This window comes from Coregonus lavaretus (genome assembly GCF_964263955.1).
Source record: "Coregonus lavaretus genome assembly, chromosome: 21".
NCBI classification, from domain to species: domain Eukaryota; kingdom Metazoa; phylum Chordata; class Actinopteri; order Salmoniformes; family Salmonidae; genus Coregonus; species Coregonus lavaretus.
In genome coordinates, this window is record NC_140008.1 from 34,487,670 (window position 1) to 34,514,471 (window position 26,802).

The 26,802-nt window shown below is 45.2% G+C and overlaps 1 protein-coding gene across 1 annotated transcript in view; it reads left to right on the forward strand.

Moving 5' to 3' along the window:
- The window catches only part of LOC311149143 (receptor-type tyrosine-protein phosphatase F-like), a gene marked incomplete at its 5' end in the record, with an annotated part of 221,916 nt that overhangs the window by 66,421 nt on the left and 128,693 nt on the right, over positions 1 to 26,802 (forward strand). The window contains one exon of the mRNA XM_084186230.1: positions 585 to 726. Coding sequence (XP_084042356.1) covers positions 585 to 726 — 142 coding nt within the window. The remainder of the gene's footprint in view (positions 1 to 584; positions 727 to 26,802) is intronic.

Below are 26,802 nucleotides of genomic sequence, written 5' to 3' on the forward strand. Positions count from 1 at the left end.
AAAAGCTGGCTTCCTGAAATACCTGTGTCCACTCAGGCTCATAATTTCATACAACAGATTTCTCTCTAATTGGGTGATTATATTAGATCAGACTTACTTACTCCTCTTTGCTCCCTGCCTGTGGAGCATAGGGCAGCAGCAAGGTCATGCAATGCCGGTTGGTCCTTTGGAATTGAGATCAGAATAGAGTAGTCTCTATTTGAGATGGCTTAATAGTACTGATGGAGTTTGAGTTTGGTCAAGTTTGCCTTTTCTGTCTGCTTGTGCAGACTGGGTAGAATTGGAGCATACACTGTACTCTTGTTATAAACCCAGTTCCTCAGTCCCTCCTAGCTAAATAGTAACTAGCAGTTATCTTACCCCTGTATTAGTCCCCCTGCCAGTGATCAAACCAGGAGTGTTCCCTGGGCTCAGTGGGCTCTACAGTGCTCTGGTGGTCCTGTACGTGTTGATGAAATAGCGATCAAAGGGATGCCCGTGCTAAAATTACTGTTTAAATCAGTTTAGATTTGAATATTAGTCACAGGATGATCATGGGTCTGATTGTAATGCCTTTTATCTCCTCTCCCCATCCATGTGTTCAGGTGATAGAGTTTGATGACGGCTCAGGGTCCGTCCTGCGTATCCAGCCCCTGAGGACCCACAGGGACGAGGCCATCTATGAGTGTACCGCCATCAACAGTGTGGGAGAGATCAACACCAGCGCCAAACTCACCGTCCTGGAAGGTACGATACACCTCTCTCACTCCTTTTCTCTGTCTCTCTCTTGATCATTCTCTTTTTAGCTTTCTCTCTCTCTCTCTCTCTCTCTCTCTCTCTCTCTCTCTCTCTCTCTCTCTCTCTCTCTCTCTCTCTCTCTGTCTCTCTCTCTCTCTCTCTCTCTCTCTGTCTCTCTGTCTCTCTCTCTCTCCTATTCTCTTAATCTATTCTCTTAATCTATTCCCGCCACAATGGGTTTCTCTGTCTTGATCAGCGTGGCTCAATATGTCCATACAGATTCAACCATGTCGGGATGTCTGCACCACTGATCACAGAGTGGAGAGGGCGTTTTAAGTCCTGCTACTTTTGGTAGCCTGCTTGGTTGATGAAATAGAAACAGGACATCAGTTTGTGATTTGCCCGTAGCTGTTAGATGTACTGATTATAGATATGTCTTGACATTTCTGTTTGATTACACTTTCCGACCATCAATCTACAATCTGTCTGCAGGAATTGTTTTTGTTCTGAAGCTTATAGCTACTGTAGGTGGGATTGTGTGAAATTAGTTTTTTCTCTCCTGCTAGTGGAAACAGCAATTATTTTATCCACACTCATATTGATAGAGAAACATTTGTGCAAACATATGTCCAGCTGGCAGGGTTTTCCAAATCACCTAGGAACACATTATCTGGTCTAGGAGATGATATTGTAGATACTTGCTGGCTGGCTGGCTTCCTTTCTGGCTGGTTCAGCAAGCATAGCCGGAAAACACCCAAGACTTCAGTCTGTGTCCCAAATGGCACCCTATTTCCTATGTAGTGCTCTGCTTTTGGCCAGGCCCCATAGGGCTCTTGTCAAAGGTAGTGCACTATGGAAATGGGTGTCATTTGGGACGCATACTCAGAACTACCAAAGGTCTTGTTAGGCGTGTGGCTGGGCGCTGAGGTAATCGGTGTTAACTGGGATCGGTATCAGCTGATCTAGGATCAGATGAATGGCAGAATTAGCATCAGTCTGATGTAAACGTATGCAGATAGATAGAGAGAGGAGCCAGGCAGGGGGGCTTTGTAGCATGTAATAGACTTGTCTCTGATCAGTCTTAATCTGTGTCTCAAATGGCACCATATCCCCTACATAGTGCACTACTTTTGACTAGGGCTCAGGACTCTGGTCAAAGGTAGTGCACTACATAGGGTAGGGCACCATTTGGGACAGATACATCGGGCAGCCATAGAGCTCTGGACAAAAGTAGGGCACTATGTACGGAAAAGGGTGCCATTTGCGAAGCAGTCTGTCTGTGTTGGACAATTATGCTGCTCCGGCCACTATGATTGGCAGACATGCAGTCTGAGTACAGCGTGAAGACATCCTCCTGGTGTATCGAGTGTGATGTGTTCGGGAGAAGGACATGGCTGACTGTTGGCTGACTCATAGATAAAAGGATTGTGCTTGGGTTACGTTGCTCTCACTCCTTACTGTACATCAGCATGTGAAGGATTGAGATCAGGGGGATGCCGGAAAGAAAGCAGTGATGTTTTAGACAGAACTCCTGTTTGTTCCCTGAGTGGAGATGGTAGAGGAGAGAAGGAGAGCGGTGAGAGTAAAGGATGGTGAGAGGAGGAGAGGACAGAAGGAGAGAAGATCAGTGAGCGTAATGGATGAGTGGCGGAGATGAGACAGATGGTGTGGCCTATTGGGGGCGTGGCTTTCAGATAGTTATTTTTGGCCACCCATGAGTAAATGTCATTCCTGTTCATCATGTTAAGTTTGTACACTGCAAATTTCACTTTTCCTTCAATATTTGTGCACATTAGATATTAGATATGTCTTCAGATATTATTTAAATATTATAACAAATTGGTAACTCTCCCAATATTGGGACATGCATAGGCACTTGAGGAACTCATATTCTTGGGTAAAGGTCAGTTTATTTGGTTTTTCCAAAATTTATACAGTTGAAAATGTTCAACAAATTAAAATGAAATCCATCATTAAGTTAAAATTCCAAATAATAAACAATTCAAACAATAAGTAATCAATTCAAATCAGGCAAACCAAATGGTCATCCAATCAAACAAAAGCAAAAAAACAAAAATCAATCAATCAATCAGAAAAATTCAGTCCGTCAGTCAATCAGTCCACAATGTGTCTGTGTTGGGGAGGTGAAGGTGCGGGGTCTGGGCTGGCAGTTGCTGAAAGGAATTGGCAGTTGTGGTTAGTCGGTGCAGTGTCCAGGGTTGGTGCTGGGTATGATGCTGGCGACCGGGGAAAAAACAGGAACCAGGACCCGGGAACTGGGGCTGATGCAGGTGCTGGATAGTTGCTGGATCTGAAGATGGGTTGAAGGACAACCTGAGGAGCAAGGTCAGTGATGGCACTCCCCTGTGGTCTGCTCGCTCCAGGTGAATATCTGTTTGGTCCCTCCTCCGCGCCTCTTCTGGTGCTGTGACTGGGTCTGGTGCCAAGGGTAGAGGGAGTAAGGCTCGCCTCGGCAGCACTACTCGCCTCAAGGCCTGCAGTCCATCCCCTCCTCCTCAGGCAGCTGGTCCGGTTCTGGATGCTGGGGGGTGTGGGGGGGTCCGTGGAATGGGGAGTCAGGTCAGGCCGCGGTCAAGCCGCTGTTACCCTTCCGTCTTCCCCAGTCTTTCAGGCATTCCCGGCCTTTTCTGCTGGACCAGAAAGGCAGCGCCAGCTGCGGTCAAGCCACTGTTACTGCCTCCTGGTTCATGGGTGTGTATTTGTGTGTGCCACAGAGCCGCAGACCTAGAAAAGGTATTCACAGCCTCCTCAGTCTCCCTCCACAGAATGGAGAGGCAATGTTTTCATGTGGAGAGAAGAGGATTCAGAGAGGGGGAGAGAGCAAGAGAAAAAGAGAGCGCTTGAGAGGGAAAGAGAGAGAGCGAGACAAGGAAAGAGAGGTAGCGGTAGGGATTGAGATGGAGAGAGAGAGATGGGGAGAGAGAGAGAGAGAGAGAGAGAGAGAGAGAGAGAGAGAGAGAGAGAGAGAGAGAGAGAGAGAGAGAGAGAGAGAGAGAGAGAGAGAGAGAGAGAGAGAGAGAGAGAGAGAGAGAGAGAGAGAGAGAGAGAGAGAGAGAGAGAGAGAGAGAGAGAGAGAGAGAGAGAGAGAGAGAGAGAGAGAGAGAGAGAGAGAGAGAGAAACAGCAAGAGTCTGACACTGTGGGTAATGAGAGGGTTCATTAGTCATGAAGTGCACACTGGGAGAAAGGCTGAAGCCTGAAGGAGTGACAGAGAAACAGAGAGATAGTTAACACTAAGATTTGGTGAGAGGGTTAAACAGAGAAGAAAAAGAGTTTCCTCATTTGTGGAGTATTTATGGCTATCCTCATAGTCCTCATCTGTATTCCCCAGCACACCACTATTGCAAATGTTCTAAAATTGATCATTATTGTTAATTGATAGTGATGCCCAAGGGATTTTGGATATTGTATATTGACGGTGATATCCGAGGAATATTGAATATCGTATATTGATGGTGATGGCCAAGGGATATTGTATATTGCATATTGATGGTATTGCCCAAGTAATTACATACCAGTCCATAGCACTAAAAAATGCTGCACTATACTGTCCCTGTCTGTGTGTTAGGTGGTTGGTGTTGCTGCTACTGATTCTGGTGCTGTGTTCTTTGTCACTGTCTCATCTTGTCCCTTGTTGGTGTTGATTTGGTATCTGGCACTCCAGGCTGACTCAAGCAAACTCTCTAAGTATTTGAGAGATTCAAATATCCAGTCTTCCTGAGCGGGTGTGGGTTGTTGCTGTGTTCAGTGGTGTGAACACCAGGTTATTACCTGACTCAACAGGCCAGAGTGATCTCTGTCCCTCCCTAACACAGCCTCCGTCTCTCTGACCCATGTCAGATTACGCCAAGCGAGGAGCAATGATATCTCTGTGGCAGTTCAGCGCGTGTCACCGCCACCATCACACTATCATGGAGATGAGACCGGGGCCCATTACAGTCTAATTCCCGTGGTCCGTGGTCAGGCCTGGCTTTATCACTCTGTGCAGGAACATCATAGCACAGAGCGGCTGGAATTAGGAAGTCACTGACTGCTGATGGCTAGCTGTGATAATAGCTATGCTGGTCTGGGTTCCAAGTTTTCAAGAATCAAATGGCACCCTATTCAGTATGTAATGCACTACTTTTGACCAGGGCCACCTGGGCTCATAGAGCTCATAAGGCCAATAGGGTTCTGGTCAAATGTAATGCGCTGTATAGGGAATAGGGTGCCATTTGAGATGCTGACCTGGTCTCTGCTGCTAACTGATGTTCCTGGACCATCAACAAACCCCACTAAGTGGATTTAGTCCCCACATCAGGGACAGCAGGGCTGTTGTGCCGAGAGGCTTCCTTTACTCTGGCTAGTAAAGAGTTAATCTGGAGAGTCACAATCACAATAATGGTGTTTGTCTGCTGGTTGAAGTAAGCTGCAGTAGAGATACAGTGGTACCTCGATTTTGGGAAGTAGTGATACTGCTAAGAACTCTATCGTACTGTATTTTTCATCATTGACTGTATGGTATGAAAAAGTTAACACGAGAGAGTTGTCTACTGTATGCTGTAACTCCAGCATCCTCCCAAGCATTTTTCATACAGTTCTACAAATCAGCTGACCTTGATACTGTTTTAAAGCATGTACTGTATGGTTATACTGTTATAACTAACACTCTGATGCTGTCATGGACACACCAGGCCAGGCCTGATTGGTTCCTATTAAATGGATCCTGGTTCCTGCAGTGAAAACTGGTCAGAAGGAGGAATTAACCGATTTATAAAGGGCCTGACTACACTGCTAAAGCCCTGTTACAGAGTTAGAACTCAAACTCCTTTTCCCCCTCTCCACTCATACTGCTGTTAGAGAGACTGTCTAGGGTGCCAGTCTCTCTAACTGGCTAGGGTGGCTAGGGTGGCTAGGGTGCCAGTCTCTATAAGGCCATATATGGACATATATGGCCTTATATATCATAAGAACGTAACATACTGTATATTTTAAAACATATGATAATATATTTAAAACCCATTTATAAATGTGACATACAGTACAAGTCAAAAGTTTGGACACACGTACTCATTCAAGGGTTTTTCTTTATTTTATTTTTACTATTTTCTACATTGTGGAATAATAGTGAAGACATCAAAACTATGAAATAGCACATATGGAATCACGTAGTAACCAAAAAAGTGTTAAACAAATCAAAATATATTTTATATTTGAGATTCTTCAAATAGCCACCCTTTGCCTTGATGACAGCTTTGCACACTCTTGGCATTCTCTCAACCAGCTTCACCTGGAATGCTTTTCCAACAGTCTTGAAGGAGTTCTCACATATGCTGAGCACTTGGCTGCTTTTCCTTCACTTAGCGGTCCGACTCATCCCAAACCATCTCAATTGTGTTAAAGTCAGGGGATTGTGGAGGCCAGGTCATCTGATGCAGCACTCCATCACTCTCCTTCTTGGTCAAATAGCCCTTACACAGCCTGGAGGTGTGTTGGGTCATTGTCCTGTTAAAAAACAAATGGTAGTCCCACTAAGCCCAAACCAGATGGGATATCATATCGCTGCAGAATGCTGTGGTAGCCATGCTGGTTAAGTGTGACCTGAATTCTAAATAAATCACAGACAGCGTCACCAGCAAAGCACCCCCACACAATAACACCTCCTCCTCCATGCTTTACAGTGGGAACTACACATGCGGAGATCATCCGTTCACCAACACCGCGTCTCAAAAAGACACGGCAGTTGGAACCAAAAATCTCAAATTTGGACAAATTTCCATCGGTCTAATGTCCATTGCTCGTGTTTCTTGTCCAAAGCAGGTCTCTTCTTCTTATTGGTGTCCTTTAGTAGTGGTTTATTTGCAGCAATTCCACCACAAAGGCCTGATTCACACAGTCCCATCTGAACAGTTGATGTTGAGATGTGTCTGTGACTTGACCTCACGTGAAGCATTTATTTGGGCTGCAATTTCTGAGGCTGGTAACTAATTAACTTATCCTCTGCAGCAGAGGTAACTCTGGGTCTTCCATTCCTCTTGCGGTCCTCATGAGAGCCAGTTTCATCATAGCGCTTGATGGTTTTTGCGACTGCACTTCAAGAAACTTTCAACGTTATTCAAATGTTCCGGATTGACTGACCTTCATGACTTAAAGTAATGATGGACTGTCGTTTCTCTTTGCTTATTTGAGCTGTTCTTGCCATAATATGGACTTGGTCTTTTACCAAATAGGGCTATCTTCTGTATACCACCCCTACCTTGTCACAGCACAACTTATTGGCTCAAACGCATTAAGAAGGAAAGAGATTCCACAAACTAACTTTTAACAAGACACACCTGTTAATTGAAATGCATTCCAGGTGACTACCTCATGAAGCCGGTTGAGAGAATGCCAAGAGTGTGCAAAGCTGTCATAAAGGCAAAGGGTGGCTACGTTGAAGAATCTCAAATATAAAATATATTTTGAATTGTTTAACACTTTTTGGTTACTACATGATTCCATATGTGTTATTTCATAGTTTTGATCTCTTCACTGTTATTATACAATGTAGAAAATTGTAAAAATAAAGAAAAAGCCTGGAATGAGTAGGTGTGTCCAAACTTTTGACTGGTACTCTACATGCACATATATGTGTATATAAGGCAGAAATATATGTCACACATATGAAAATGGTAAATTCTTGTATATTTTAACATATATGTGACATACATGTACTTATATGTACAGTTCGGAAGTTTACATACACTTAAGTTGGAGTCATTCAAACTTATTTTTCAATCACTCCTCACATTTCTTGTTAACAAACTATAGTTTTGGCAAGTCGGTTAGGACATCTACGTTGTGCATGACACAACTAATCTTTCCAAAAATTGTTTACAGACTGATTATTTCACTTATAATTCACTGTATCACAATTCCAGTGGGTCAGAAGTTTACATACACTAAGTTGACTGTGCCTTTAAACAGTTTGGAAAATTCCAGAAAATGATGTCATTTAGAAGCTTCTGATAGGCTAATTGACATAATTTGAGTCAATTGGAGGTGTACCTGTGGATGTATTTCAAGACATACCTTCAAACTCAGCGCCTCTTTGCTTGACATCATGGGAAAGTCAAAAGCAATCAGCCAAGACCTCAGAAAAACATTTGTAGACCTCCACAAGTTTGGTTCATCCTTGGGAACAATTTCCAAATGCCTGAAGGTACCACGTTCATCTGTACAAACAATAGTATGCAAATATAAACACCATGGGACCACGCAGCCGTCATACCGCTCAGGAAGGAGATGCGTTCTGTCTCCTAGAGATGAACGTACTTTGGTGCGAAAAGTGAAAATCAATCCCAGAACAACAGCAAAGGACCTTGTGAAGATGCTGGAGGAAACAGGTACAAAAGTATCTATATCCACAGTAAAATGAGTCCTACATCGACATAACCTAAAAGGCTGCTCAGCAAGGAAGAAGCCACTGCTCCAAAACCGCCATAAAAAAGCCAGACTATGGTTTGCAACTGCACATGGGGACAAAGATTGTACTTTTTGGAGAAATGTCCTCCGGTCTGATGAAACAAAAATAGAACTATTTGGCCATAATGACCATCGTTATGTTTGGAGGAAAAAGGGGAACGCTTGCAAGCCGAAGAACACCATCCCAACCGTGAAGCACAGGGGTGGTAGCATCATGCGGTGGGGGTGCTTTGCTGCAGGAGGGACTGGTGCGCTTCACAAAATAGATGGCATCATGAGGAAGGAAAATTAGGTGGATTTATTGAAGCAACATCTCAAGACATCAGTCAGGAAGTTAAAGCTTGGTCGCAAATGGGTCTTCCAAATGGACAATGACCCCAAGCATACTTCCAAAGTTGTGGCAAAATGGCTTAAGGACAACAAAGTCAAGGTATTGGAGTGGCCATCACAAAGCCCTGACCTCAATCCTATAGAAAATGTGTGGGCAGAACTGAAAAGGCGTGTGCAAGCAAGGAGGCCTACAAACCTCACTCGGTTTCACCAGCTCTGTCAGGAAGAATGGGCCAAAATTCACCCAACTTATTGTGGGAAGCTTGTGGAAGGCTACCCAAAACGTTTGACCCAAGTTAAACAATTTAAAGGCAATGCTACCAAATACTACTTGAGTGTATGTAAACTTCTGACCCACTGGGAATGTGATGAAAGAAGTAAAAGCTGAAATAAATAATTCTCTCTACTATTATTCTGACATTTCACATTCTTAAAATAACGTGGTGATCCTAGCTGACCTAAGACAGGGAATTTTTACTAGGATGAAATGTCAGGAATTGTGAAAAACTGAGTTTAAATGTATTTGGCAAGGTGTATGTAAACTTCCGACATCAACTGTACCTTAAAGGAAGGGGTGTGGATCAGAAAACCAGTCAGTATCTGGTGTGACCACCATTTGCCTCTTGCAGCACGACACATCTCATTCGCATAGAGTTGATCAGTAGCTTACGCCTGCCCATACCATAACCCTACCACCACCATGGGGCACTCTGTTAACAACATTGACATCAGCAAACCGCTCGCCCACACAACGCCATACACGCTGTCTGCCATCTGCCCGGTACAGTTGAAACCGGGATTTATTAGTGAAGAGCACACTTCTCCAGCGTGCCAGTTGCCATCGAAGGTGAGCATTTGCCCACTGAAGTCGGTTACGTTGCCGAACTGTAGTCAGGTCAAGACCCTGGTGAGGACGACGATCACGCAGATGAGCTTCCCTGAGACGGTTTCTGACAGTTTGTGCAGAAATTCAAGAGAAATGACAACTTTTAAAATCATGTTGGTCCTTCACTATTTCATCAACAAAAAGAAAACCTGTTTTGTGATTACAGTTAAATAAAAAAACTGATAATAATACTAATAGTTAGCATAGGCTGCTGGAATTAGCACCATACAAGACTATACCTGACATCCTGCTACAAATAATAATACATCATAAATCAAATCAAATCAATTTGTATTTGTCACATGCGCCGAATACAGCAGGTGTAGACCTTACCGTGAAATTCTTACTTACAAGCCCTTAACCAACAATGCAGTAAAAAATATATATATAATAACAGTAACGAGTGCCTCCCGAGTGCCGCAGTGGTCTAAGGCACTACATCGCAGTGCTTGAGGCATCACTACAGACCTGGGTTCGATCCCGGGCTGTGTCACAACTGGCCGTGACCGGGAGTCCCATAGGGCGGCGCACAATTGGCCCAGCATCATCCGGGTTAGGGGAGGGTTTGGCCGGGGGGCTTTACTTGGCTCATCGCGCTCTAGCGACTCCTTGTGGTGGGTCGGGCGCCTGTAGGCTGACTTTGGTTGTCAGTTGAGCGGTGATTCCTCTGACACATTGGTTTGGGCGGGTGTTAAGAAGAGCGGTTAGGCGGGTCATGTTTCGGAGGACGCATGACTTGACATTCGCCTCTCCCGAGCCCGTTGGGGAGCTGCAGCTATGAGACAAGATCGCAATTGGATATCACGAAAAAGAGGTTAAAATACTCAAAAACAAACAAAATACAATAACGAGGCTATATACATGGGGTACCGGTACAGAGTCAATGTGCGGGGGTACAGGTTAGTTGCGGTAATTGAGGTAATATGTACATGTAGGTAGGGGTAAAGTGACTATGTATAGATAATAAATAGCGAGTAGCAGCAGCGTAAAAAAAAAAAGGTGGTGGTCAATGCAAATAGTCCGGGTAGCCATTTGATTAGCTGTTCAGCAGTCTTATGGCTTGGGGGTAGAAGCTATTAAGAAGCCTTTTGGACCTAGACTTGGCGCTCCTGTATCGCTTGCCATGCGGTAGCAGAGAGAACAGTCTATGACTAGGGTGGCTGGAGTCTTTGGCAATTTTTAGGGCCTTCCTCTGACACCGCCCGTTATAGAGGTCCTGGATGGCAGGAAGCTTGGCCTCAGTGATGTATTGGGTCATATACACTACCCTCTGTAGCGCCTTGTGGTCGAAGGCAGAGCAGTTGCCATACCAAGCGGTGATGCAACCAGTCAGGATGCTCTCGATGGTGCAGCTGTATAACTTTTGGAGGATCTGAGGACCCATGACAAATCTTTTCAGTCTCCTAAGGGGGAAAAGGTGTTGTCGTGCCCTCTTCACGACTGTCTTTGTGTGTTTGGACCATGATAGTTTCTTGGTGATGTGGACATCAAGGAACTTGAAGCTCTCAACCTGCTGCACTACAGCCCCATCGTTGAGAATGGGGGCATGCTCGGCCCTCCTTTTCCTGTAGTGCACGATAATCTCCTTTGTCTTGATGAGGGAGAGGTTGTTATCCTGGCACCACACGGCCAGGTCTCTGACCTCCTCCCTATAGGCGGTCTCATCATTGTCGGTGATCAGGCCTACCACCGTTGTGTCGCTGGCAAACGTAATGATGGTGTTGGAGTCCTGCTTGGCCACGTGGTCGTGGGTGAACAGGGAGTAAAGGAGGGGACTAAGCACGCACCCCTGAGGGGCCCCCGTGTTGAGGATCAGTGTGGCAGATGTGTTGTTGCCTACTCTTACCACCTGGGGGCGCCCGTCGGGAAGTCCAGGATCCAGTTGCAGAGGGAGGTGTTTAGTCCCAGGGTCCTTAGCTTAGTGATGTGCTTTGAGGGCACTATGGTGTTGAACGCTCAGCTGTATTCAATGAACAGCATTCTCACATAGGTGTTCCTTTTGTCCAGGTGGGATAGGGCAGTGTGGAGTGCAATAGAGATTGCGTCATCTGTGGATCTGTTGGGCAGTATGCAAATTGGAGTGGGTCTAGGGTGTCTGGGATAATGGTGTTGATGTGACCCATGACCAGCCTTTCAAAGCACTTCATGGCTACAGAAGTGAGTGCTACCGGTCGGTAGTCATTTAGGCAGGTTACCTTGATGTTCTTGGGAACAAGGACTATGGTGGTTTGCTTGAAACATGTAGGTATTACAGACTTCGTCAGGGACAGGTTGAAAATGTCAGTGAAGACACTGAGTACACGTCCTGGTAATCCGTCTGGCCCTGTGGCTTTGTGAATGTTGACCTGTTTAAAAGTCTTACTCACATCGGCTACGGAGAGTGTGATCACACAGTTTTCCGGAACAGCTGATGCTCTCATGCATGCTTCAGTGTTGCTTGCCTCGAAGCGCGCATAGTAGTCATTTAGCTTATCTGGTTTTCACTGCGCAGCTCGCTGCTGGGCTTCCCTTTGTAGTCTGTAATAGTTTGCAAGACCTGCCACATCCGATGAGCATCGCAGACGGTGTAGTAGGATTCAATCTTAGTCCTGTATTGACGCTTAGCCTGTTTGAAGGTTCGTCGGAGGGCATAGCAGGATTTCTTATAAGCGTCCGGGTTAGAGTCCCGTTCCTTGAAAGCAGCAGCTCTACCCTTTAGCTCAGTGCGGATGTTGCCAGTAATCCATGGATTATGGTTGGGGTATGTACAGTGCATTCGGAAAGTATTCAGACCCCTTGACTTTTTCCACATTTTGTTATGTTACAGCCTTATTCTAAAATGGATTTAGTAAATTTTTCCCTCATCAATACCCCATAATGGCAAAGCGAAAACAGAACAGAAATACCTTATTCACATTAGTATTCAGACCCTTTGCTATGAGACTCGAAATTGAGCTCAGGTGCATCCTGTTTCCATAGATCATCCTTGAGATGTTTCGTCAACTTGATCAGAGACACCTGTGGTAAATTTGATTGATTGGACATGATTTGGAAAGGCACACACCTGTCTACATGAGGTCCCACAGTTGACCGTGCATTTCAGAGCAAAAACCAAGCCATGAGGTCAAAGGAATTGTCCTTACAGCTCCGAGACAGGATTGTGTTGAGACACAGACCTGGTGAGGGGTACCCAAAACAATTATATAGCGTTGAAGGTCCCCAAGAACACAGTGGCCTGCATCATTCTTGAATGGAAGAAGTTTGGAACCACCAGACTCTTCCAAGAGCTGGCCGCCCGGCCAAACTGAGCAACCTGGGGAGAAGGGCCTTGGAGGTGACCAAGAACCTGATGGTCACTCTGACAGAGCTCCAGAGTTCCTCTGTGGAGATGGGAGAACCTTCCAGAAGGACAACCATCTCGGCAGCACTCCATCAATCAGGCCTTTATGGTAGAGTGGCCTGATGAAGCCACTCCTCATTGAAAGGCACATGACAGCCCGCTTGGAGTTTGCTTAAAGGCACCTAAAGGATTCTCAGACCATGAGAAACAAGATTCTCAGGTCTGATGAAACCAAGATTGAACTCTTTGGCCTGAAGACCAAGTGTCACGTCTGGAGGGAACCTGGCACCAACCCTATGGAGAAGTATGGTGTTAGCAGCATCATGTTGTGGGGATATTTTTCAGCGGCATGGACTGGGAGACTAGTCAGGATCGAGGGAAAGATGAACGGAGCAAAGTACAGAAAGATCCTTGATGAAAACCTGCTCCAGAGCGCTCAGGACCTCAGACTGGGGTGAAGGTTCACCTTCCAACAGGACAATGACCCTAAGCACACAGCCAAGACAACACAGGAGTTGCTTCGGGACAAGTCTCTGAATTTCCTTGAGAGGCCCAGCCAGAGCCCGGACTTGAACCCGATCGAACATCTCTGGAGAGCCCTGAAAATAGCTGTGCAGTGAAGCTCCCCATCCAACCTGACAGAGCTTGAGAGGATCTGCAGAGAAGAATGGGAGAAACTCCCCAAATACAGGTGTGCCAAGCTTGTAGCGTCATACCCATGAAGACTCAAGGCTGTAATCACTGCCAAAGGTGCTTCAACAAAGTACTGAGTAAAGGGTCTGAATACGTATGTAAATGCAATATTTCCGTTTTTTTTTTTTATATAAATTTGCCAAAATTTATAAACAACTATTTTTGCTTTGTTATTATGGGGTCTTGTGTGTAGATTGATGAGGACAAAAAGTATTTAATCAATTTTAGAATAAGGCTGGATCGTAAAACAAAATGTGGAAAAAGTCAATGGGTCTGAATACTGTCGTAATGCACTGTACGTGCGGTGACTGTGGGGACGACGTCATCGATGCACTTATTGATGAAGCCGGTGATTTATGTGGTATACTCCTCAATGCCATCGCATGAATCCCGGAACATATTACAGTCTGTGCTAGCAAAACAGTCCTGTAGCTTAGCATCAGCGTCATCTGACCACTTCCGTATTGAGCGTGTCACTGGTACTTCCTGCTTTAGTTTTTTATTGTAAGCAGGAATCAGAAGGATAGAATTATGGTCAGAATTTCCAAATGGAGGGCGAAGGAGAGCTTTTTACGTGGCTCTGTGTGTGGAGTAAAGGTGGTCTAGAGTTTATTTTCCTCTTGTTGCACATGTGACATGCTGGTAGAAATTAGGTAAAACAGATGTAAGTTTTCCTGCATTAAAGTCCCCGGCCACTAGGAGCCCGCCTCTGGATGAGCATTTTCTTGTTTGCTTATGGCCTTATACAGCCCATTGAGTGCGGTCTTAGTTCCAGCATCGGTTTGTGGTGGTAAATAGACATTGTCCAAAAATTGGATAAAGACTGACATTCCCAAAACATATGATTTAATGTAGCAGGAGCCTGATGGCACTTAATACATATAGGGTCCAATTCCGTGTACATTTTTGACATCCTGCTTCTTGAAAGATGCAGACGATGTGCTCTGTATTATTTATGCAGCAAAGCCCAGTGGTTTGTCCTCGGCCCATATGGCTAAGCACTGATCCAAAATTACCTCTGTCATCTTCACTTTGTCTTGTCTCTGTCTTCGCAATTACCTGGAGACGTGCCCAGTCTGAGGAGAGGAGGGCGGGAAGGAGAGGGGCAGGAGGGAGGTAGAGGAAGGAGGGAGGGGCAGTGGAGGTGTGAATAGGAATAGAGGAGAGGCAGGCATGGAGAGAAAGGTGGAGAGGATAGGAGGAGAGGGAGGGAGGGAGGTGAGAGGAGGGAGGGGATCGACAGGTTGTAGGGAGGAAAAAAAAGATAGGGAAGGAGGGAGGAGAGGGATGGGGTAAAGAGACTGAGGAAAGAAGCAAGGGTGGAGAGGAGGTGAGAGAGAGTCAGGTAGGAGGGAGGAGAGGGAGATAGAGAAACTGAGGAAGTGGCAGTGGAGGGCCCCTTAGGACTGTGTAGTGCTGGAGGTAATAAATTACTACAGCCTACACACTAAAAAATGAGGGTTCCTCAAGGGTTCTTTGGGAAGAGTGATGGTTCTATGTGGAACCATTATGACTCAAATAACCCTTTGAGCTCTTCAATTGTTCTTTACAGTTCACAAAAGGGTTCTTTGCTCTTTTGGTGATAATTAAAATGTAGGGGCATAATTAAGATATTTTGGGGCATGGCTTGCGCACAGCTCTTTGAGTGTGCGCAAGCCATGAGTGAGTGAGAGTGTCATTCCGTGAGTGAGAGTGTCATTCCAGTTTATCTAATGTGTTGTGTTATGCCATTACATATTATATATGAATGGCCAGTGCCAGTGTCTTGCAATGATGGGACATTTGTCTCTTTTTACTGGCTCTGCTCTTTTCTACTCATCCAGTCAAATTAACTAATCCTTCTACTAATTTAGTTCATTTGAGTCAGTAATGCCCAGAGCACGCAGGACCCCCTACTTGCAAATGATGAATTTAACATTTCAGTCATGATTTTACGAGCCTCTCGTTCACATGTCGTTCACCATAAGTAGCATATTGGAGCTGTCATTTGTGACTGAGGCTTGAAAAACGTGTGCTTTAAACAATGTACATTTGTTGATTGCTAGGCATACAAATAAGATGATTTCTTGATACATCTTAAACGAGGTCTAGTTGTGGCCACAACCAGGCTAGATTGTGAACGACTCTTGGTGGAATGCATTGCTTGACTGCTGTGAGGGTGATAAGTAGCCTGATGACACACTAAATTATTCCGCTGCTCTGTCGTTCGCTACATACTTCTCATTGCTGAGGGGAAACTAACGTCCGTGGGCATGGCTTAGCGTTAGGCCGGAGCAAGGTGTCTGGGTAGCTAGGCAAGGTGATAAGCACAGTCGTTCGAGAACTGCAGCCCCCAAACGATTAGTTCTCAAGTTCGAGTTTGTTGAGTAGCTGCTGTGTATGTTTTGGTTCTACAAAGCTGTGTCCATAACATTCAATAATCAATTATTTGCAGTCATTCTTGCCCCATGCAATCAGTTATCAGTTCTAAAAATGTATTTTTCTTCTCTATGCTCAATATCTATTTTCCTGCGTGCATATGACAGAGCAGGTCTATTGGGCCGCTGTCTGAGCCGGAGGAGCGTTTATTAATTACTGCTGTAGGACTTACTGCGACCAGCACTACCAGGTCAAACAAACGACTAAAATGAACAAGTCACTCACAAAAATGATTCATGCCACTCGAGTCAGTAAAATAGTAGTTCAAAAAGAATGAATCGTTCTCAAACTGCACATCACTAGTGTCTTGTGAAAGACTCACGTATGGCCTTGTGTCAATTGAGAATGGTTGACTAAATCAGTCAGTGGTTCTCAATTCTCTCTTCAGGAACCCCCAGCTGTTCCAGGTATCTCACTTGATTCAACTTGGCAATTTACACAATAATTACACCTATGGAATTTTAACTATGTAATATGGCTGACCAGAATGAAAAAAAAACAGTATGATTCTTCAAAAGGATCTACAAAAACCTTTCAGATAGAGAAAGGTTATTTATAGAACCATTCTCCATAAAGGTTCTATAAAGAACCATAACAAAGGGTTCCATAGTACAGTGCCTTGCAAAAGTATTCATCCCCGTTGGTGTTTTTCCTATTTTGTTGCATTACAACTGTCACGTTCGTTGAGTACAGGATTGGCCCAAGGTGCAGCGTGGAATGCATACATGTTTATTAACTCAGTAAACACACGACAAAACAACAAAAGCAACGAAACGTGACGCTCACAATGGCTACACACAAAAGCCAAACGAGTCAAGATCCCACAACATAGGTAGGCAAAATGGCTACCTAAGTATGATCCCCAATCAGAGACAACGATCGACAGCTGCCTCTGATTGAGAACCACACCTGGCCAACATAGAAATACACAACATAGATATAAACATAGCAATTCACACCCTGACCAAACCAACTAAAGAAAACAGGCTTTCAAGGTCAGGGCGTGACAGGACCCCCCCCCCCCCCCAAAGGTGCGGACTCCGGCCACAAAACCTAACTTAACAGGGGAGAGTCCGGGTGGGCATCTAGCCTCGGTGGCGGCTCCGGCTCCGGGCGTGACGTCCTCTCCCTTACTGCCTCCCCGTTGCACCCCTGGTCCGGTCTGGACCTCGGCGCGATGCTTCCCCTCTCAGTCCTCCCACGATGCACCAAGCCCTGTCAGGACCCTGGTGTGGGAGGCCCCGACCCTGGAGAGTGGCCGATGTCTGGGCCTGGACCGGAAATCCACCCGCGATGCACCAAGCCCTGTCTGGACCCTGGTGTGGGAGGCCCCGACCCTGGAGAGGGGTTGAAGTCTGGTTCTGGAGTGGAGCCGCTGAACTGGACCCCGGTGGAGCGGACTAATCTGGCTCTGGACTGGAGCAGCTGACCGGGGCTGGACTAGGCACCGGTAGAGCGGACTGCTCTGGTACTGGAGTGGAGCAGCTGACCGGAGCTGAACTGGACCCCGGTGGAGCGGACTGCTCTGGCTCTGGACTGGAGCAGCTGACCGGAGCTGAACTGGACCCCGGTGGAGCGGACTGCTCTGGCTCTGGACTGGAGCAGCTGACCAGAGCTGGACTAGGCACCGGTGGAGCGGACTGCTCTGGTACTGGAGTGGAGCAGCTGACCGGAGCTGGACTAGGCACCGGTGGAGCGGACTGCACTGGCACTGGAGTGGAGCAGCTGACCGGAGCTGGACTGGGCACCAGTGGAGTGGAGCAGCTGACCGAAGCTGGACTGGGCACCGGTGGAGCAGCTGACCGGAGCTGGACTAGACACTGGTGGAGTGGACTGCTCTGGCACCAGCCGTACCGGGCTGGGAACACGCACCACTGGTTTGGTGCGAGGAGCAGGCACAGGGCGTACCGGGCTGGCGACACACACCACTGGTTTGGTGCGAGGAGCAGGCACGGGCCGTGCCGGACTGGAGACACGCACCACTGGTTTGGTGCGGGGAGCAGGCACGGGGCGTACCGGGCTGGCAACACGCACCACTGGTTTGGTGCGGGGAGCAGGTACGTGGCGTACCGGGCTGACGACACACACCACTGGTTTGGTGCGGGGACCAGGTATGGGCCTACTGGACTGGATACACGCACCACTGGTTTGGTGCGGGGAGCAGGTATGGGGCATACCGGGCTGGAAACACGCACCACTGGTTTGGTGCGATGAGCAGGCACGGGCCGTGCCGGACTGTAGACACGCACTACTGGTTTGGTGCGAGAAGCAGGCACGGAACCGTGGAGGCGTACTGGAGGTCTGGAGTGTAAAGCTGGCACAACCCGTCCTGGCTGGATGCCCAGTTTCGCACGGCACGTGCGGGGCGCTGGCACAGGACGCACTGGGCTGTGAACGCGCACTGGCGATACAGTGCGTAAAGCCGGCGCATAGCCTGGTGCCTGCACGGACACACTCTCCTCCAAGCGAGTGCAGGGAGTTGGCTCTGCTAAACCTGGCTCCGGCAGCCTCTGCTCTAAGGCCCGAGCTCTCTGCTGCTGGAGGGTTAACTCCTCTCTCAGCTCCTCCTGTTGCCTGGCCAGCTCCTCTCTCCGTGCATCCACTAATGCCTTCTCCCTTTGGGCCTCCTGCAGTGCCTCCTTCTGAAGTGAGAGCTCCTGCTCCCTCTTCTCTAACAGCCCCTGTAAAGTGGTGGCCTCCTCTCTCATACTGCTGATCCACAGGTGTTGGAGGACCTCTACAATAGCGGCCTCCTCCTCCACAGTCAGCCCTTTCACGGCCTCCTGCTGCTTCGTCGACCACCCCGTGTGCCCCCCACATTTTTTTCTTGGGGTTGCCTCTCGGGTCTCCTTTGTCGTTTCGCATTTTGGAGTCGCCGTCTTTTCTCCCCCGCTGCCTCTGTTTGCTCCCAAGGAAGGCGATCCATACCATCCTGGATCTCTTCCCACGTCCATGATCCTTTTCCTTCCAGTATCTCCTCCCATGTCCAGGCTTTTTGCTTTTCCTGGCCACGCTGCTTGGTCCGTTGGTGGTGGGATCTTCTGTCACGTTCGTTGAGTACAGGATTGGACCAAGGTGCAACGTGGAATGCATACATGTTTATTAACTCAGTAAACACACGACAAAACAACAAAAGCAACGAAACGTGACGCTCACAATGGCTACACACAAAAGCCAAACGAGTCAAGATCCCACAACATAGGTAGGCAAAATGGCTACCTAAGTATGAACCCCAATCAGAGACAACGATCGACAGCTGCCTCTGATTGAGAACCACACCTGGCCAACATAGAAATACACAACATAGATATACACATAGAAATTCACACCCTGACCAAACCAACTAAAGAAAACAGGCTTTCAAGGTCAGGGCGTGACAATAACCTGTAATTTAAATTGATTTTTTATTTGGATTTCATGTAATGGACATACACAAAATAGTCCAAATTGGTGACGTGAAATGAAAAATATATATTTTTTCAAAAGGTTCTAAAAAATAAATAACGTGCATATGTATTCACCCCCTTTGCTATGAATCCCCTAAATAAGATCTGGTGCAACCAATTACCTTCAGAAGTCACATACTTAGATTGCACACAGGTGGACTTTATTTAACTAAGTGTCACATGATCTCAGTATATATACACCTGTTCTGAAAGGCCCCAGAGTCTGCAACACAACTAAGCAAGGGGCACCACCAAGTAAGCGGCACCATGAAGACCAAGGAGCTCTCCAAATAGGTCAGGGACAAAGTTGTGGAGAAGTACAGATCAGGGTTGGGTTATAAAAATATATCTGAAACTTTGAACATCCCACGGAGCACCATTAAATCCATTATACATTTTTTTTTGAAAGAATATGGCACCACAACAAACCTGCCAAGAGAGGGCTGCCCACCAAAACTCACAGACCAGGCAAGGTGGGCATTAATCAGAGAAGCAACAAAGAGACCAAAGATAACCCTGAAGGAGCTGGTCAGATGTGACTAAAATTGAGCTTTTTGGCCATCAAGGAAAGCGCTATGTCTGGCGCAAACCCAACACCTCTCATCACCCCGAGAACACCATCCCCACGGTGAAGCATGGTGGTGGCAGCATCATGCTGTGGGGATGTTTTTCATCGGCAGGGACTGGGAAACTGGTCAAAATTGAAGGAATGATGGATGGCACTAAATACAGGGAAATTCTTGAGGGAAACCTGTTTCAGTCTTCCAGAGATTTGAGACTGGGATGGAGGTTCACCTTCCAGCAGGACAATAACTATAAGCATACTGCTAAAGCAGCACTCGAGTGGTTTAAGGGGAAACATTTAAATGTCTTGGAATGGCCTAGTCAAAGGCCAGACCTCAATCCAATTGAGAATCTGTGGTATGACTTAAAGATTGCTGTACACCAGCGGAACCCATCCAACTTGAAGGAGCTGGAGAAGTTTTGCCTTGAAGAATGGGCAAAAATCCCAGTGGCTAGATGTGCCAAGCTTATAGAGACATACCCCAAGAGACTTGCAGCTGCATTTGCTGCAAAAGGTGGCTTTACAAAGTATTGACTTTGGGGGGGTGAATAGTTATGCACGCTCAAGTTTTCAGTTTTTTTGTCTTATTTCTTGTTTGTTGCACAATAAAAAATATTTAGCATCTTCAAAGTGGTAGACATGTTGTGTAAATCAAATTATACAAACCCCCCAAAAATCTATTTTAATTCCAGGTTGTAAGGCAACAAAATAGGAAAAATGTCAAGGGGGGTGAACACTTTCGCAAGCCACTGTATATAGCAGAACCCTGTTTTTGGTGCTATATAGAACCTTTTTTAATGGTGCTTTATAGAACCTTATGAAAGTTGTTTTATAGCACCATACAGGTTCCATTTAGAACCTTATGAGCATGATTATTTATTGAATCTTCAAAAAAGGGTTCTTAATAACAAGCCAAAGAACCCCTATCAGCGTTTCCCAAACTCGGTCCTCGGGACCCAAAGGGGTGCAAGTTTTGGTTTTTGCTCTAACACTACACAGCTGATTCAAATTATCAAAGCTTGATGATTAGTTGATTTTTTTAATCAGCTGTGTAGTGTTAGGGGAAAAAACCAAAATGTGCACCCCTTGGGGTTAACAGTCACGTCACTCCCTACCACTCTACCATATGGTGCCATAGGTCCTGGTCAAAAGTAGTGCACTATATAGGGAGTAGTGTGCCATTTGGGATGCAAACTGAGATGGGGTTCTGGTAAGGAGCTCTCTACACACAAATTACACCCATCATATTTCAATATAATATATAATATGCCATTTAGCAGACGCTTTTATCCAAAGCGACTTACAGTCATGCGTGCATACATTTTTTTGTGTATGGGTGGTCCCGGGGATCGAACCCACTACCTTGGCGTTACAAGCGCCGTGCTCAATATGAAGATTAGAATTGGATTGCTCTTAACGTGAATTATTTGAATGGAGGAAAAATATTTGGCCTGCTGTAGATGTAGTGCCATTTTAAATGGCTTTTGGTTAATATTCCAAACATGTCATGTACTCACATTACAATGCCTCAGGGACAATATGGCAGTTTTGGAGAACATCTAGAAAGCACAATATTATCCTAGCAACAACACCATGTTAAACTAATCATAAAACATTAATAAAAATTAGGGCTGTCAGAGTTAAATATTTAACTAATGTTAACGTTTTGTAATTTTAGTGCAATTTTTTGGGGGAGGAGGGAGATTATTCGCATTGTCTGAAAGTGTTCAAAATACACTGAAAACATCCAAAATACATAATCTATACAGCAAAAACAGAATATGCAATGTCAAAACAAGTTGACATTGAGGTTAAAGTAAGTGTGCTTTATACATTTTCCCGATCTTGTAATTATTTTTGTATAAAAAATATTAAACTACAGCTACATTTGAATCATCTCTGAATTTGCTATTAATCACAGCAATTTTTGTATTATTATCGTTTGACAGGCCTAATCAAAATGTCTCGCAATGGGCCTGTCCTCAGATTTTTAGCTGGTGGAGTTTTTTATTTTTGTGTAGGGTCTTGTATAAGCACAGAGGCAGAAAGTGAGGGAGGAGGGTGGTAGAGAGGGATGTGACCAGGACATAAGGAGTGGAGGATAAAGAGGACATACAGAGACCAGCACACCTGCGGGAGCGAGAGTGAGCAAAAGAGGTAGCGAGGGAGAGAAGGGATGAGAGAGGTAGAGCCAGCCAGGGAAGGTGTGTGTTTGTGTATTAAACTGGCTTCTCCAGCATTGCTACCCATAACATCAACACGTGAATGATGGAGGACTGTGAGGGCGGCACTTTGCCGTTACACGCTAGCTAGCATCCAGGACCTCATCGACCACTTCATCTGCACGCTCAAACAAACACCAGATAGCTAACCAGTCCAAACCGGCTGATTTGAGATTTGTCCTCTCTATCACATGCACACACACACACACACACACACACACCAGGCTGAACTTGGCAGAGTTAGTCCCTATCCATCAGCGGCGCGTCAAGAGAGACACAAGTGATTGTCCCCGCCGTGTCTCTAAGGGTTCAGGAGAGCTCTGTACTTGCAAACACTGCAAACTCTCTTTTTAAAGGTGAAGTGTTGCTATGGGAGAAACTTTCAACTCAATATGCACATGCTCTTGTACTTGAAACTAGACACTTATGTTATTTACACTACATAAACTTCCATCAGTGGCGGTGTCCCATATGACACCATATCTGGTCAAAAGTAGTGCTCTATAAAGGGAATAGGATGCTATTTGAGACGCAGTTTTTTTTTGCTGTTGATGTCCTTCTGAATTATCTCTTCAGTATGTATTTTGAAATGCCGTTTTACAGTACTGCACTTTAATGTATTGGATAGCTACTTTGTTGTCCATTTGGCTCTAACAGAATATCTAAAATAACACATCAGCAAAATGGCTGTTTGCTTTGGCCATTGATATTGTGTACAGATGGCTTTTGATGTCACCGTGACCTTGATCAGTGTGTATGATGGTTCCTCTCAGGGTGGCAGGGAAGCAGAGTAGCTATTGGAGTTTAAGAGTTCAAAATACACCATTGTGCAACCAGTCAAATTGTAAACATATTTATTATTCCTATGCCTTTGGCAGAACATTAAGAAAATGACACTGGATCGCATAATCATATGCAGGAATATGGGTGTGTAAGAAAACATCAGAAATTATTAACTAACAGTGTTAGGGCTCTATTCAATCAGAACTGCTTTAGTCGACATCTGCATAGTGGTTGTTTTGGTTGTGTCGGAGGTGGAACTGCACTAGAGCTGTCAAATCCACAACGACTCCTGGCATTATACCTAAAGCGGACATTGCCACTGGCTGCATGGAGTCACATTAAGAGAAAGCCCATGCAGCCTTGTTTACAACTTTTAACACTGGAACGTGAGATGTAATCTACAGTCCGGTTAGGTTGATAGAAATCCTCATTATTTTGTTTAATGATTTTCAATTTGAGCGTCATTCTTTTTATATAGCCTACACTTTCTCGTTCTGAACTTCTATTGCGAGTGGGACCGGTGTGGCTTCGTGACAATGATCAAGAGCAGCTGCTCACCAATTTGACAGCTCCAATGCAGTTATACCTCCGACACCGCCAAAACATCATGCGGGTGTCAGATATTGCCGGTTAACGCTTGATCTGATTGAATCCAGGCCTTAGTATCATACTTCAGTGTATGGCTCACCTATGATGTAATATTTATGGTGTGGGATCGGAAAGGATATGTGAGAGTTTGATCTTCAGGAGAATGTCCAGGTCTGTATCATAACCTTATAACCAGACTCAGTAGACATATTAAATGCATTGGTGTATGCTGTCAGTCACCCGCACTCTGTGTGTTTTAAATACAGTATAATAAAATGCTAGGCATCACATACATATCACTGATTATTCTTGCCTTTAAGAATCATGTCTTAATGACATGTTCAGGAATGACTGTTGTATCCTTATGATTGACTAGAGTCACTTGACGGGGAAAGAAAAACCAAACTGACAAAGATATACTCGGTAGACTGTATTCAGTCTGGCTAATATTATACTGTAATGTAGAAGAATGATGATCTGTAAAACAACAACAACACATTTTCGACTGAATTTTCTCTTAACTTTATTTTGGCTTAGGTGGATAGAGAAAGCATGACTAATGTCATAAAGTGATGTGAGCAGCAGAAAGGTCATTTTGTCTGTGGTGCTGCTGCCTATTACTGTTCCATCATCAGCCCCTCTCTGACACACTGCGTACCAATGGGGCACCTATTCCCTACACTGAAAAAAATAAAGGTTCTTAAATGGTTCTTACTAAGCTCTTAAGGTTCCTTGGAGAACTCTTGCCTGATAAAGAATATTTCAGTTAAGTGTGGGGTTTTTGATCTACGGTTCTTCAGAATTCTAAAAGGTTCTTGACATGTATGGAAGTCTGCAGATGTGTTCCTTCATAGAACACATCAAATTGGCCAGTGTTAACTAGTATTAATTTTCAGTGTAACGTTTCTAGTGTTGATTGAATAGTTAAATTAACACTCAGTTATGTAAAAGTACCCCAGTGTTGGTGTTAATAACCAGAGTTTAACCAAAACCACGCCCATCATTATCATATTTCCCAGCATGCTCGCTAGCAGGTTGACTTTTAGAATTGTTTGTTTCAATATCTACTGTGTGTTTTTGCATGTACACTACCGTTCAAAAGTTTGGGGTCACTTAGAAATGTCCTTGTTTTCGAAAGAAAAGCAAATTTTTTGTCCATTAAAATAACAGCAAATTGATCAGAAATACAGTGTAGACATTGGTAATGTTGTAAATGGCTATTGTAGCTGGAAACGGCAGATTTTTAATGGAATATCTAAATAGGCGCACAGAGACCCATTATCAGCAACCATCAGTCCTGTGTTCCAATGGCACGTTGTGTTTGTTAATTCAGGTTTATCATTTTAAAAGGCTAATTGATCATTAGAAAACCATTTTGCAATGATGTTAGCACAGCTGAAAACTGTTGTGCTGATTAAAGAAGCAATAAAACTGGCCTTATTGAGACTAGTTGAGTATCTGGAGCATCAGCAATTGTGGGTTCGATTACAGGTTCAAAAACAGAAACAAATAACTTTCTTCTGAAACTCGTCAGTCTATTCTTGTTCTGAGAAATTAAGGCTATTCCATGCGAGAAATTGCCAAGAAACTGAAGATCTCGTACAACGCTGTGTACTACTCCCTTCACAAAACAGCGCAAACTGGCTCTAACCAGAATAGGAGTGGGAGGCCCCGGTGCACAACTGAGCAAGAGGACAAATACATTAGAGTGTCTAGTTTGAGAAACAGGCGCCTCACAGGTCCTCAACTGGCAGCTTCATTAAATAGTACCCGCAAAACACCAGCCTCAACGTCAACAGTGAAGAGGCAACTCCGGGATGCTGACCTTCTAGGCAGAGTTGCAAAGAAAAAGCCATATCTCAGACTGGCCAATAAAAAGAAAAGATTAAGATGGGCAGTCTGAGATATGGCTTTTTCTTTGCAACTCTGCCTAGAAGGTCAGAATCCCGGAGTATGGCATCATTCTCAAGAACCCTATGGCATCGCTCTCAATAACCTTATTTGGTTCCAGCTTGCACCTTTATTTTTAAGAGTGTATGTAATGCACTACATTTGACAGGGGCCCATAGGGCTCTGGTCAAAGGTAGTGCACTATATAGGGAATAGGGTGCCATTTGGTACACAGCCTGTAAGTCTCTAGCCTGTAAGTCTCTAAGCTACAGCTAACCTTGCCCATGTATCCCAAATGGCTTCCTATCCCCTACATTTGGCCTGAGCTTGTTAAAGTAGGGCACTATGTAAAGAATAGGGTGCCATTTGAGACACGCAGGGTTAGCTGTAACTGTTTCCACCCGACGACGGAATACATCATGAATAAGCGTGTACCACATCATGACCAAGCATTATCCCAGGTGATGCATGGGTGCCATTTTGTGTCAGAAAACTAACAACATTACAGTTCTCCCTCACCTCGAAATAATGTGTTAGTCTCTTCTCCCCGGTCAAATATTTTCTTTCTTGCTCTCTCTCCACCTCTCTCTCTGGGCTTGTTCGACATTGCCGCCGACATTGCAGGAAACTGCCGACTGACTGATCTACAAATCACCTTGCATCATAAATAATGACTAATTATTATTTGTTGATCAGTCAGTCAGTCACAATTTACCCATGATAGATCACGGTTAAGGCTACATCACAGTGCCTGATCTGTGTCCGTCTGCCTCTCAGTCTCCTGGGCAGATAGACCTCTGTCTCACCTGACCGTCAAAAGTAGTGCATTATATTGGGAATAGGGTGCCATTTAGGACACAGACTGACTCAGACTCAGACTTAGACTCCTGTACACCCTTTCAGCCCTTCAGCCTTTGTTTCCTTCAAAAGCTCTGCGAGGGGAAAAAAAAAGATGTGAAGAGCCTCCTTAAAGAGTGACAAATCTAAAATGAGGGATAGAGGAGGAGGAAGAGGAGACCGGAGGAAAGGAGAGGAGGAAAGGTGGAGGCTAAGGAAACATTTACATGTCCACCATACCTCTCCTGTGCTGTGATGTGCTGAATACCGCCCTTAGCTACATAACCTGTTGTTAGGTGCATGTAACAACATTAGGGTCATTAATCTGCTGTAATGTTGTTTTTTCAGTTACTAACATAAACATTAACTATCTAACCACACTGAATATATCACCCAGCCAGGGCTATAGAATGTGTCAGATTGTCCAGACAGATTAAAGTCAGGCTTCAGAACAGGTTAACAGAAAGGGTATGAATTAAAGACTAAAACCCAGGGTGTCACGTATTCTCCCCCTCTGGCCTCTAGGTCACCAGGCTGCTCTTGATTACACACACATCGTTACGCGCACCAGTGCCTCATCAGACTCACCTGGACTCCATCCCCTACCTGATTACCTCCCTTATATATGTCACTCCCTTTGGTTCC